This window comes from Podarcis tiliguerta (assembly GCF_965153285.1).
Source record: "Podarcis tiliguerta genome assembly, chromosome: Z".
In the NCBI taxonomy this organism is placed as follows: Eukaryota; Metazoa; Chordata; class Lepidosauria; order Squamata; family Lacertidae; genus Podarcis; species Podarcis tiliguerta.
In genome coordinates, this window is record NC_139553.1 from 13,844,300 (window position 1) to 13,858,357 (window position 14,058).

Below are 14,058 nucleotides of genomic sequence, written 5' to 3' on the forward strand. Positions count from 1 at the left end.
GGTCTTTGACAGGTTACTCGTGTAAACCACACATCCTCAATCTGATATCCTCCAGATATTTTGAACTACAACTCTCATCAGACCGACCCAGCGCCTTGGGAAGTAGCATCTACAGATAAAACTTTTCATAGCTGTGTGTGGCTATAAACCCGGACCTCCACAGTCCCAGCCCAACACCACCAAATACCACCAAATCCTAATAGTGAAATACAGTAGGTCAGTGGAAATTAATACCACCCCCTTAAATACTACCTGAGAAAGCTCCCCCACAAAGTCTGCTTTATAGGACTCAACGAAGCTGGGGCTGATGGGAGTCCAAAATATTTGGAGGGCACTGGGTTGCCAATGTGCTATAGTAGTTAAAGGGTCGGACTAAGACCCGGGAGACCCAGGTTCAAAACCCTACTCAGCATGAAGCTCACAGGATGGCTTTAAGCCACTCACTGCCTCTCAGCCTGTTCTACCTTCTATGGTTATTGTAGGGATTAAATGATGAGGGGGAGAATCATGCACACCACCTTGAGCTCCATGGAGAAAAGCTGCAATATAAATGCAATAAATGAATGAATAAATAAATAAATAAATAAATAAATAAATAAAGAGTTGGAAGAATAAACTCTTTATCCAGTACTGTACTAGGATGAATTTACACTATAGATTTTATTTAAAAGGCCCAGGTCAGGGTGGGGAAAAAGTGTTAATCTGCAAGTGGAATGAAGTTTGTTTTACAGAGCTTTATGAAGCATGAGAGCTGGGTTTTTTATAGAGTTGGAAGAAAAACAAGATACTCTGTGGCATTGGGGAAACCATCAGTAATAAGAAGAATCTGATTTATGAAGCTGGAGATGATTGTTCGGGTCAGGAAACAAGATTATCTACTGTATTGCACTATGAAAGTGGTTACATCGTGGTGCTGATAATGCCAAGGCTGCAGGTCCAATTGCCATATGGGAGAGAAGCATATTCCTGCACTGCAGAGGGTTGGACTAGATGATCATCAGGGTCTCTTCCAGCTCTACAATTCTATGATTATATGAAAGAGTCTGTTCTGAATGAAGTTTCGGGGAAAGGTGCTGCTGCTGCTGCCATATGGGGAAGGAGGAACTCTGCTCTGAATGGTTCTGTGCTGAAAGAAGTTGAGAAGCTTATATAGTTCTGAGGGAGGGAGCATACCTGACACACAGGCCTGAGAAATAAAGAGTGTCCTTTGGGGGGGGGGGGGAATCCAGTTCATTCTTTTAAGATTGGTTTTGAGAAACCCTCCCAATAGTATGTGGGGCTTGGTGCAAGTCCCCCCTATAGGTCAAGAAGCCTTCAATGTCTTTTACAACGGGGTACATGAATGTAGAGCCGCTATTCCATGGGGCAGGAGTAAACCTGTTTTATAGCACCCTCCTACAGGACTGAAAGAGTAAACAAATAGCTGTACAGGGTGCAATAGGAATTATTCCACAGGAGGGAAAAAGGCTGTATGCAAATATCAGGGGGATACTGAACTTAGGGAAGATGGCTCTGATTCTATGCATAAAATAAAGAGCATTATATGTGAGGAAATTAGGAGCATCCCAGGACCTATGGTTTGAGTTAGTCCCCAAACGTATGTGTCCTATTGGACTGACAGCAGTGCCATGAGGCAGGAACCCTGATTACTCCACAGTATTAGAAACAGCATTTTTTAATAATAAAAAAGGGGGAAAGGGGGTGTGTTCCTCCAAAGGGGGTAGGAAAGACGCCTTTTCTACAGGGCTCCCTATACTGGGGGGTATGTGTGTGTGCATCTCTCACATTTGCTATTTATGATTTGCAGCCTTACCCTTTACATATATTTTTTTAAAGCTGCTCTTCTATAGGGCAGGAAAGGGCCTACTACTCTCTGGCATTTAGAAGACTTTTTTTTTAAATGAAAAGAGATGGGGCTGCTATTCTATGGGGCAAGAGGAAAACGTTTTTAGGAAAAACAAAAGGAGAAGGGGACAAGAGGAAAGTCGAACTTCAATGGATCTCTGCCGTGGGCGCGGGAGGATTACTATATTCTGTAAGGCGGCCAGACCCTTCCGGGTGGGGGCTGCCTCCATTGAGCATGGGCGGGGGGGGGGGCGTGTGTGTCTGTGTGATTCTCTCTCTCTCAGACCCATATAAATCCAGCTGATGAAAGAAATCAGGAACCAAAACGGTGTGTGAATGAAAAGCCCTGGTCTCTAGTGCGCCCCCACCCCACACAATTTCCCTCCCCCCCCCCGTCCCCAAAATACCGCCCCGCCGACTGAGGAAAGGCGGACGGCCTCCCCCTGCCCCCTTTCTCTCAGCGGCCTTCCCGCCGTCCACCCACCTGCTTTCTCGATCTTGCCGGACATGTCGCGGCCGCGCCGGGGCTGGGCTCCGATCCCGCCCGCCTGCAGAGGGGGGCTTGGGACGGGAGCTCGGGGCTCAGAGGCCCAGCCCGGCTGGAGGAAGCGGCGGAGGTGGAAGACGACGACGACGACGAAGCTGCCGCCGCGAGGGAACACCCGAGCCGGGCGGGAAGGAAGCCAGTCTGCTCCGCCTCAAGACGCCGCAGCGGGGCCTAAGACGAGCGGCTCAGCCCGGCCTCCTCGTCCTCCTCCTCCTCGGTCGCCGCCGCCTCGTCTCGCTTCCCCTCCCTCGGCCGGGCCCCGGTGTGTGTGAGAGAGAGAGGCTGGAGAGGAGGCCGCACAGCGCGCCCTGCTGCCCGCCCTGGAGAAGGCAGTGGAGCCGGTGGCGGTGGCTAAGGGGAAGGAAAAGGCCTCTCGCCTTCTCTTCCCCTGCTGGATGGCAGCCTGCCTTGGGAGGCAGGGAACCCCCCTCCCCACTGGACTCAGTGGGGCAGGGGGGAGGCCTCGCCCCGTCATGAACCAGCCTCTCTGCTTAGGAAGGGAGCCCCACAGAATTTAGCAAGCCTTACTCCGGGGAAGCGGGCGCTGTGACCTTGCTTGGGAGGAAGCCCTGTTGAATTCAGTGGGGCAAAAAGGCAAGTGAGAGCTGGACCATAAAGAAGGCTGATCGCGGAATAATTGATGCTTTTGAATTATGGTGCTGGAGGAGACTCTTGAGAGTCCCATGGACTGCAAGAAGATCAAACCTATCCATTCTTAAGGAAATCAGCCCTGAGTGCTCACTGGAAGGACAGATCATGAAGCTGAGGCTCCAAGACTTTGGCCACCTCATGAGAAGAGAAGACTCCTTGGAAAAACCCTGATGCTGGGACGACAGAGGGCGAGATGGTTGGACAGTGTTCTCGAAGCTACCAACATGAGTCTGACCAAACTGCGGGAGGCAGTGGAAGACAGGAGTGCCTGGCCTGCTCTCGTCCATGGGGTCACGAAGAGTCGGACAGGACTAAACAACAAGAAAGTCCTGTCTAGTCAGAGGCGGGTCCCTCAGGGCAAAACACTGCCTACACAGGAGTAAACCCCTCCAAGGAAATCCTGTGTTAAGCCCCGCTGAGTCCAGCAGAAGCTTACTCCCAGGGAAGTGCATATATAGGATTGTCAATAATAGGTTTTATTTTACTCCCAAGTTGCTCAAGGTGGCATAAATAAGTCACCCTCTCCCCATTTTACCCTAATGACAACCCTGTGAGGTAGATTAGGCTGAGAGGCAGTGACACGTCCAAGGTCACCCAGTGAGCTTCATGGCTGAGTGAGGTTTAAATGGGGGGAGGGGGAGCAGCAGGGAGAACCACATACAGCACCTTGAACTGTTTGGAGGAAAAATGGGTTATAAATAAATGCAAATAACGCTAATAAAGTAAGCATGGATAGGACTGCAGTCTATGTGTCTACTAAGGAGCAGTTATAAAGTTTCAAGGTGACTTCTCACCATAACCAACTCAACACAGGGGCAATTGGGTTGCCTGTGGACCAGGTGTAGTGAAGCTTTGTTACCCCTCCAGGTGTTGCTGAACTACAATTGCCCATCCCTGGCTGTGCTTGCTAGGGCTAATGGGAGCCATCATTTGATAACATCTAGAAGGCCAAGGTTTCTGCCCCCCCCCCAGCTGTAGTAAATGGTTAAGAGGAGTCTGAACATCATATCAGAACTAAAGGCAAAGTAATCTGTAGCCATTTTGAGCAGGACTGGGGAACCCATGGCCTTCTCCAGATGTTGGACTCCAAGCTCCCATCAACATGGCCAAGAGTTCAAATGCCTCATGTGAAATACTCCTGCTGCTTAGAATTCTTAGTCACTTTTCAGCTTCAGGTGAAAATATTGCAAGATCTTGAGGACATAAACAATTTATGAACAAAACAATCTTTCACTGCCCCCTCCATATCAGCAAAGCAAAGTCATAGAGTTGTAAGGGACCACAAGGATCGTTTAGTTCAACCTCCCCTGCAATCCAGGGATCTTTAGCCCAAACTAGAGTTTGGGACTCAAACTCACAACCCTGAGATTAAAAGGCTCATGCCCTACTGACTGAGCTATCCCAGGGATTGTGTGAGTTTAATTTTCATTTTCATTCAACTGTATTGTTTTTCTTTTATTTCTTTACCATAATATGTTAACTGAATTATATGTTTTTTGTTAAATAAATAAAAATAAATATTTAAGAAGAAAAAAACCCTGGCAAGTGGTCAGGGATGATGGTAATTGTAATCCAGCAACATCTGGAGGGCCATAGGTGCCCTAGCCCTGATTTAGAGACTAAACTGGAGGTAGGTTTCCTGGTCTTCTAAATATTTCTGTTCAAGTGAAGCTTTTCTCCTGGTATGGAGAGATTAAGAGACAGGTAGTAGCCTTCCTTTGCTGGTTTTAGTTCATTTATCTCAATGCAAAGCCTTTACATTTCCCTCAGCCTTGCATTCACTTGTGTATTTAATCTTCAGAATAAGAACGCATTGGCAATTATGAGCTCCCTTTCACATGCAAGCATATTTCTATCACACAGTGCATAGTCAGACTGTGGAACTCACTCCCACAGGAAACAGTGACAGGACGGCTTTCAAAGAGGATTCCACAAATCACAGAGGATAAGGCTATCAGTGTCTACTAGTCATAATGGCTATGGTCTGCCTCCAGTCAGAGGGGCAGAAATGCAGAAATACCAGTTGGTGGAAGTAGGGAGAAAACCTTTGCGCTCGGATCCTGCATGTGGTCACTTCCTATTGAGGCATCTGGTTAGCTAGTGTGAGAAAAGGATGCTGAACTATATGGGACTTATAGAATCATAAAACTGTAGAGTTGGAAGGGACCCTGAGGGTCATCTAGTCCAACCCCCTGCAATGTAGGAATCTCAACTAGATTATTCATGACAGATGGTCATCTAACCTCTGCTTGAAACCTCCAAAGAAGGAGAGTCCACCACCTCTTGTCGAAGGTTGTTCCACTGTTGAACAACTCTTACAGTCTTGTGTTCTTATCCAGATTGGATCTTATTTTGACTTTGGAATAACAAAAAGCAGGTTTACCCCCCTCCCTCAGCCCCTAAAAAAGTGAGACTGTGTATCCATGTATGATGGGAAACAGGGTATCATGCCAGTGTAACTGGGAGGAAAAGGTTTAATTAATGAATAAATGACACATTCTCCCCTCACACTGGGCACTGTGCCCTCCTCTATAACCGACTGCCTGAAAGGCATGGCTTCTTGTTGGTTCAATTGTAATCCTGACCCTGGTTGGTGCACTCTTTGACAGTTCCAGTGGAAAGCCTTGGAATTATTTTGGCCAGACAGAGAGAGTGGGTGGCCTCTAGTGGTGGTGGTGGGGAAAGAAATTATGCTGCATAAATCTGGCATAATATGTTTTAAAAAATAATACTTTCCAAAACTTTCTAACCCTTTTAGGGAACCTGTACCACACCAGCTTGCCTGTTGGACACCCCCTGCGTGATTGCTACAGAACCCCGTTGCTTGCAGATAATTGTGGGAAAGGTTCTGGCTTGCCCCCTCTGTTCCTGAGGTGACAGTTCGGGTAAGTAATCTGCCTTTCAGGTAAGCTTTTTCCATATTATAGAGCTCCATGTTAAGGAAGTCCCTGTTTTTGTAGAACAGCATATGTAGTTTTTGAAAACAAATGAAGAATTTTTATGTTTAGGAAACAACAAGGAGAAGCAGGACTAAGATGCGGAGATAAGCTCCAGAGATCCAGACCGTGGGGAGCCCCAAGAAATTAATAAATACAATTTGGACTATAGTTTGATCTTTTTTATTTTATTTTTTTATTTTTTAATTGATTGGATATTTAATTGAATGTTTTCAATTGGAAAATCAATAAAAATGATTTTTAAAAAAGAATTTTTATGTTTCAACAAACCATTCCAGTTGACTGATGTATGTATGTATGTATTTATTTATTTATAAATATAAAATAAGGTCTCTGCCTAGGGCAGTGGCTCCCAAACTTTTTCAAGCCACCACCCCCTTAGTTCCATAAGTTCATCCCCAGTGCCTCCTACCCTGCTCTATAGAAAACATGATTCAGAGCAGCTGTTTGCACAACTAATGTTATTGTTGGCATCCATCTGTCTCAAGAGACAATGGAGTGCACTTCTGGGGCTGCAGTCAAACTGCTGGAGAGTCCCAGCGCCTGCTGTGGCTGCAGAGACCAGTAATTCATAACTGCTGCCTCCTGTGCTGTTTTTGCTGCATTAGCAGCACCAAAAGTGCCATCCCCAGGATGCAGGCCTTGGCAGTGTGCATGGAGGTCATGGGCTGCCCATACAACCACTAATGTGGTCTAAGGGAAAACGTTTGGCACCAGTTTGGCTGCCAGGAGTTTCTAGAAGTAGTCATACAAGGTTCCAGCCAACTGCAGGGACTTCACTACAGATTTTTGTAATGTTTACTCTCTATCTTTTTCTTCTCCAGAAGATAAGAACACAATAAAATTCAAACCAGTAACAATTAATTGCACATTTATTCAAAATCCAACTAAAAGTATTTAATTTAATTAATTCAACAAAATTGATGAAGTTGATCCAGTGATTCCAGCTTTTCAAAGTCATTTACATCTCCAGTGCCCCCCCCCCTTAATCCCCTCCCCAGGGAGCAGTACAACCACAGTTCTAGGGTGTTTGTGTTGTTTTTAATACACACCTTTGTGTTTGTATTTCTCTTAAACCTATTTTTGTTGCTTTTGCTGTGTGCTAGTAAATCACTTCGAAACTTATGTGAAAGGCAACTCTTTTATTAAATTAACTCTAGTGTTTTTCATAATACTAAACAACATTGTTTTAAAGGCATACAAGTGAAACCTAAAACAAAATCTTGCTGTGTATGGAGTGTTCTTGTTCAGGCATCCATGATTTCATCCATGATATGCTACTTTTCCTCCCGTCTGGTTTTCTGTCCTCCCTCCACTCCCCCCAGACCTCATCTTCACTATACATAAAAGCCACTATGATACCACTTCAGACAGTTATGGGTTCCCTCAAGGAATCCTGGGAGCTATAGTTGGTTAACGGTGCTGAGAATTATTAGGAGATCCCTATTCCTCTCATGGAGCTGCAATTCCCACAGTGGTTTATCAATCCCCAATCCCAGGGAACATCTGGTAGGACCCATCACTGCTCTCCTCCAAAAGCCTGCAATTAAGCCTAAACAGTCCCTGCTTATTTAACTTATATACAGAATACATCATGCGAAAGGCTGGGCTGGATGAATCCCTAGCCGGAATTAAGATCGCCGGAAGAAATATCAACAACTTCAGATATGCAAATGACACAACCTTGATGGCAGAAAGTGAGGAGGAATTAAAGAACCTTTTATTGAGGGTGAAAGAGGAGAGCGCAAAATAGGGTCTGAAGCTCAACATCAAAAAAACAAAGATCATGGCCACTGGTCCCATCACCTCCTGGCAAATAGAAGGGGAAGAAATGGAGGCAGTGAGAGAGTTTACTTTCTTGGGCTCCATGATCACTGCAGATGGTGACAGCAGCCATGAAATTAAAAGACACCTGCTTCTTGGGAGAAAAGCAATGACAAATCTAGACAGCATCTTAAAAAGCAGAGACATCACCTTGCCAACAAAGGTCCATATAGTAAAAGCTATGGTTTTCCCAGTAGTGATGTATGGAAGTAAGAGCTGGACCATAAAGAAGGCTGATCGCCGAAGAATTTATGCTTTTGAATTATGGTGCTGGAGGAGACTTTTGAGAGTCCCATGGACTGCAAGAAGATCAAACCTCTCCATTCTTAAGGAAATCAGCCCTGAGTGCTCACTGGAAGGACAGATCCTGAAGCTGAGGCTCCAATACTTTGGCCACCTCATGAGAAGAGAAGACTCCCTGGAAAAGACCCTGATGTTGGGAAAGACGGAGGGCACATGGAGAAGGGGACGACAGAGGACGAGATGGTTGGACGGTGTTCTCGAAGCTATGAATATGAGTTTGACCAAACTGCAGGAGGCAGTGGAAGACAGGAGTGCCTGGCGTGCTCTGGTCCAGGGGGTCACGAAGAGTCAGACAGGACTAAACGACTAACCAACAACAAAGCCTAAACAGTAAATGCACACAACTGAAATGGTTGCTTAGCTGTCACTCAATCACATGCGGCCTCAGTTTCCCCTCCACTGTCACTCTGGCTGCTGTCTTAGAGCTGAATAGGCTTTATGAAGCAGAATAGGGTCAGATGTTCCAGTAAGCTCCCAGCTCCAGAGGGTGACCAAGGCATTGACGGAACCACAAGCCATGTCAGCAGGAACACACACATCCCTGAGCTAACTAAGAAACAGTTGGATCTATCAGACTCTGGGGGTGAGCCATTCTAATTGGCCTCCACCCCTGCAGAGTTTTGAGGGTGCCAAATAGGCACATTTCTCCCATTAATGCTGTGAAAAGCTTTGCCTCCTAATTACTGCATTTCACGCTGCAGGAGCTGGCCAAGCCTCCCCCACCCACTGCCAGTTGGCAACCATAATGTTATATTCTTAGTTGTCATTAGCCCTGGTGTTATTATCCACAGCCAAGATATGTTTCCTATAACTGAGATGCAGCGATTGTTTTGGGGGTATTTAAGAGAATAATTTTCTTACCATCAGCTCAATGCACACAGAGTTCCAGGGAGTTAGCACTGAGTTGTGGGGAGTGGTCTGCAGTGAGACAGGAGCTATGGATAAGGACCATAGAGCCAGCCAGGAGGCATCGAATGCTGGAATTAAAGCAACAACAGTTGCAATAAGTTACCTGAATCATTTGGGCATAATAGACAGAAAGGCATCCTATTCTTCCCTCACTGATTCCTTCTTGAGTAACCATTTGTTCCTTCAGGCTTTACTTCCTTCCTGCTGCTGCTTCTTCAGTGTTGAATCTTCCTTTTCACATCCTCATGACTCCATAATGGCCACATGTAAGCTTGTGCTCAGATTGGTTTTATTTGCCAGGCTTGATGAACCTTAACATTTCTTTATCCTTCCAACTAGCAGCCTTACCAGATTATTTATTTATGCACTTCACTGTGCTATTTACACACACACACACACACACACACACACACAAACTAACAGGAACAAGGGGCAAGTCAAGAGGCAGGGTAGAGGGGCAAACCAGAACGCCAAAACCAAAGGGCAACTGTATGAAGCAGATAAGCTCAAGCAAGGTTTATCTGGAGCAGGAACCCCTTATGGTTGTTCTTGTCCAGAAGGAGTCAATGAATGGAGTGAGTGCAGAGACCCAGTGGCATAGTGTGGTGGTGGTGGGAGACGGGTGGTTTCCCCGGGTGCAAAATTGTTAGAGGAGCAAAATTTCAACAACCAGCAATTCCTCAATACTGTGTGCTTCTGTCGCTGGGCTCCATTGAAAATGGCTTCTCCGTGCAAACCAGGAAGTGACCTCTCCATCCAGACAATGGAGCAACTCTTCTTATCTCTGCAGCTGCGGTCTGGGTGAAACGTTAGGCAGATGAATGTGCATACATACTCTGCCTCTTTCCCGCCCACCCATCCACATGGCCCTGGGCACTGGCAACCCACGCTACACTACTGCAGAGACCAAGGATGCTAAATTGCCCAGGCCGTTGCTGCCACATTCAGTTCTGTGCCTCACCACACAGGGCAGCTGCACACAGACCCAAAAGTTCTTCATTTGAACCCCTCACAGCCCCCAACAACAGGTGAAACAGAGGGCTTTAATGTGCATCAATCACAGCACACATCAAACTAGGCCAGAGGGGTATAATGTTGTGTCTCTTTCTGTTCTGTGGCTCCAAGGATGAGGTGGTCTGCCTCATTCCATTACTTGCTCATCAGTACTCTTGTTAATTCTGGTGTTCAGAGGTGAGTGTCAATCATTATTTAACCAGGATCAATGCACAAGCAACAGGGAGCAATCAGGAGGCTTCTGGGAACCCCAAGGTCTGCAGAAGTACAAAAAATAAAAATCCAGGGAGGTGATGATAGATAGATAGAGAGATGGATGGATGGATGGATGGATGATAGATATAATGTATTCCTGTTAACTCAATCCATGCATCAACTAAAGACTCCAGAATAAATGCAGCAGTCAGCTTAGTGTTTGTCTTGTTACCCTGGAGTACAAGGACCCACCTGAGGACCCGAATGAGAGGATAGTTCATTTGGTTACAATGTGGTGCTCATAATGCCAAGGTTGCAGGTCTGATCCCAGAAAGCGACAGCTGCATATTCCTGCATTGCAGGGGGTTGGACTAGATGATCCTCAGGGTCCCTTCCAACTCTATGATTCTGTGATATGAGAATGCTGAATGATCAGGATCAGCAACTGCAGAGGCAGAATTAGGGCAGCACAACTGCTCCTGCAACACTGGGCATTGAGTCTAGGGGGTGCCATGGGGCACTTGAACATTGTGAATTGAGCACTGCTGAAATTTGAAAGACCAAAGTCCACTCCTGGCAACAGGAAACAGGAGGGTTACATTGACAGTTGTCACACAAAGGAGGAATATAAGAAGGGTGGGGGGGGCATCACCAGGGAACTGTTGTGATTGATGATTTTCAGCTTGTTAAAATAATAATAATAATAGTAAAAATTAATAATAATAATAATAATTTATTTATACCTCGCCTGTCTGGCTGGGCTTCCCCAGCCACTCTGGGCGGCTTCCAAAAAAATATTAAAATACTGCAATACATCAAACATTAAAAGCTTCCCTAAACAGGGCTGCCTTCAGATGTCTTTTAAAAGTCTGTTAGTTGTTGTTCTCTTTGACATCTGGTGGGAGGGCGTTCCACAGGGAGGGCGCCACTACCAAGAAGGCCCTCTGCCTGGTTCCCTGTAACTTGGCTTCTTGCAGTGAGGGAACCGCCAGAAAGCCCTCAGTGCTGAACCTCAGTGTCCAGGTAGAATGATGGGGGTGGAGACGCTCCTTCAGATATACTGGACCGAGGCCGTTTAGGGCTTTAAAGGTCAGCACCAACACTTTGAATTGTGCTCGGAAATGTACTGGGAGCCAATGTAGGTCTTTCAAGACCGGTGTTATATGGTCTCGGCGGCTGCTCCCAGTCACCAGTCTAGCTGCCGCATTCTGGATTAGTTGTAGTTTCCGAGTCACCTTCAAAGGTAGCCCCACATAGAGCGCATTGCAGTAGTCCAAGCGGGAGATAACCAGAGCATGCACCACTCCGGCGAGGCAGTCTGCAGTCAGATAGGGTCTCAGCCTGCGTACCAGATGGAGCTGGTAAACAGCTGCCCTGGACACGGATTTGACCTGTGCCTCCATGGACAGCTATGAGTCCAAAATGACTCCCAGGCTGCGCACCTGGTCCTTCAGGGGCACAGTTACGCCATTCAGAACCAGGGAATCCTCCACATCTGCCCGCCTCCTGTCCCCCCAAAACAGTACTTCTGTCTTGTCGGGATTCAATCTCAATCTGTTAGCCGCCATCCATCCTCCAACCGTAAGAATAGCCCTGCTGGATCAGGCTGAAAGACCCACCTCATCCAACATCCTGTTCTTACAGAGAACCAACCCATAGCTGTCAACTTTTCCCTTTTCTTGCAAGGAATCCTATTCGGAATAAGGGAATTTCCCTTAAAAAAAAAAAAGGGAAACGTTGACAGCTATGAACCAACCACATGCTGCAATGGGAAGTCTGCAAACAGCACCCTGAGTTCAACAATTTCCCCCCCCCCCCCAGGTTTCCAGCAATATATGTGAAGATATTGTAATTCACTTCCAGATGTCTCACAGGAAGCTGTTCATAAATGAAATAAATAATAAATAATAGTGGCCAACAAGATGCCTAAAATATTTCAAAGTAATAAATTTAACACAATTTCTGATACATTTTGATAATTTTTTAAACCTCATTTAAATTGTTTTTCTCTGGCAAGAATCTTTACTGAAGTATATGGATATACTTTCAAATATATGTGGTTAGACTATTCCAGTCCAAAATGTCCTCTTTTAAAAGGGCAGTGTTTAAAGTTTAGTTCATTTATGTCCTTAGATGTATTTTTCTTAAATAACAAAAGAACAAAGGCATCTAACGGATTCAGACAGAGAAAAACAAGAAAAGAAAATAAATTCCATAAAAATAGACAATCCTATGTTGTCTTCAACTTAAGTTCTACTCAGAGTAGACCCACTGAAAACAATGGATCCATGTTAGTTATGTCCATTGTTTTATTTATTAATTCATGCACAACATAAATGCCATAATGGCCTCTAAAACAGTTTTACAGCTATAAATAAAATAAATATGTAATGAAAATGTGTAATAACAAATCCATCAGGGTATTAAAACATCAGGGTATTAAAACAAATGGGTCTACTCTGATTAGGACTAACATATGCTCCAACCTCATTTTTTCCATTTCAAAAACTTTTAAGCCTTAATTTGTCCAGCCATCAATCAATTCATGATTAAATCTATTTTATTCAATAATAGGCCTACCATAAGCACAAGTTATAATTTGATACCATCAATTTTCTCTAGAGGGCAGCATTGCATGGGACATAATAAACATGCCATTATAATTGAAGTTTAAATTATTAAAGGATTCCAAACAGAGACATCTGCATTCAGTGTAACCGGCTGATGCATGGAAGCATAGCAAAGATCTAGACACTTGCTACCAAAGTATTACATTACAGTACGAGAACAATCCTTCTCTTTGATTAACCTTGATTCCTGGTTGTGGTCAATGGGGAGAACCAGGTCTAGGCATCCTGACCTCTTTAGACACCCCCTTGCTGCTGGCCAAGGCTCCCCCTGCCCATTTCAATATTTTCCTCTTAATTTTTTTTTCTTAACTAATTTTTAAAGTTGTCAATCAAATATTTGTTATGGTCAACCAAACACTAAAGTGCCAAATGTCTTCCTATATACATAAAAACAAATGGATGTCATTATGCTGCAGTTCATGCGGCTGCTGATAGGCTGTAAAGGTAAAGGTAGAGGGACCCCTGACCATTAGGTCCAGTCGTGGCCGCCTCTGGGGTTGCAGCGCTCATCTCGCTTTATTGGCCGAGGGAGCCGGCGTACAGCTTCCGGGTCGTGTGGCCAGCATGACTAAGCCGCTTCTGGCAAACCAGAGCAGCGCACGGAAATGCCGCTTACCTTCCCGCTGGAGCGGTACCTATTTATCTACATGCACTTTGACGTGCTTTTGAACTGCTAGGTGGGCAGGAGCAGGGACCGAGCAACGGGAGCTCACCCCATCGCGGGGATTCGAACCGCCGACCTTCTGATCGGCAAGTCCTAGGCTCTGTGGTTTAACCCACAGTGCCACCCGCATCCCTTTGATAGGCTGTAGTGAAGTTTAATGGAGGGAGGGGAAACTATTGAGAAAACTGCTCTCTGTAGCTTCTTACCCTTCTTTAAAAGAGGCTGGGGTGAGCTGTAAGCGTTGAGTGAGGTGTAAAAAGAAGGGTTTGGTCAGGTGTAAAGGGAGGTGGGGTTGGTGTGGGGGAATAGGGGTTGGCAAACTCTGGGTTGGTGAGCAGAGCCCCTAATATATTTAGAAAAAAACCCCATAATCATAGCCTCAGAAGAAGAATCGAGGTCTAAGAAATATCTCAACATTCAAATATGTTGCCACCCCTCTCCCTTTCAAGGAAGATATCAAAAGGATCTCCAAAGATCAACCAGGAAACTGCCCTGTAAAGGGACAAATTATGCATTATC

At 45.5% G+C, this 14,058-nt stretch overlaps 2 protein-coding genes and 1 long non-coding RNA gene across 21 annotated transcripts in view; 1 reads left to right on the plus strand and 2 right to left on the minus strand.

Moving 5' to 3' along the window:
* RAPGEF1 (Rap guanine nucleotide exchange factor 1) overlaps positions 1-3,043 on the minus strand; it is a 107,320-nt gene extending 104,277 nt beyond the window's left edge. For 4 of the 19 annotated variants that reach the window (XM_083423437.1, XM_083423440.1, XM_083423428.1 and 1 more), the window contains exon 1: positions 2,330-3,035. In XM_083423437.1, coding sequence (XP_083279563.1) covers positions 2,330-2,354 — 25 coding nt within the window. In that variant the 5' untranslated portion in view covers positions 2,355-3,035. Of the gene's footprint in view, positions 1-2,329 lie in introns of all 19 variants that reach the window. The other 15 variants (XM_083423442.1, XM_083423438.1, XM_083423436.1 and 12 more) reach the window with 11 other exon arrangements.
* Positions 1-13,824, plus strand: part of LOC310669594 (uncharacterized protein) — a 570,356-nt gene extending 556,532 nt beyond the window's left edge. Inside the window, exon 4 of the mRNA XM_083423962.1 lies at positions 13,311-13,824. The gene's annotated coding sequence lies outside the window, so the exon portion shown is untranslated. The remainder of the gene's footprint in view (positions 1-13,310) is intronic.
* Positions 6,323-9,686, minus strand: LOC310669769. Its single transcript, XR_014507372.1, has 2 exons — positions 8,451-9,686; positions 6,323-7,552 (listed from the first exon to the last, which is right to left on the minus strand). It is a non-coding gene; the product is annotated as an uncharacterized lncRNA (long non-coding RNA).
* Positions 13,825-14,058: the final 234 nt, after the last annotated feature.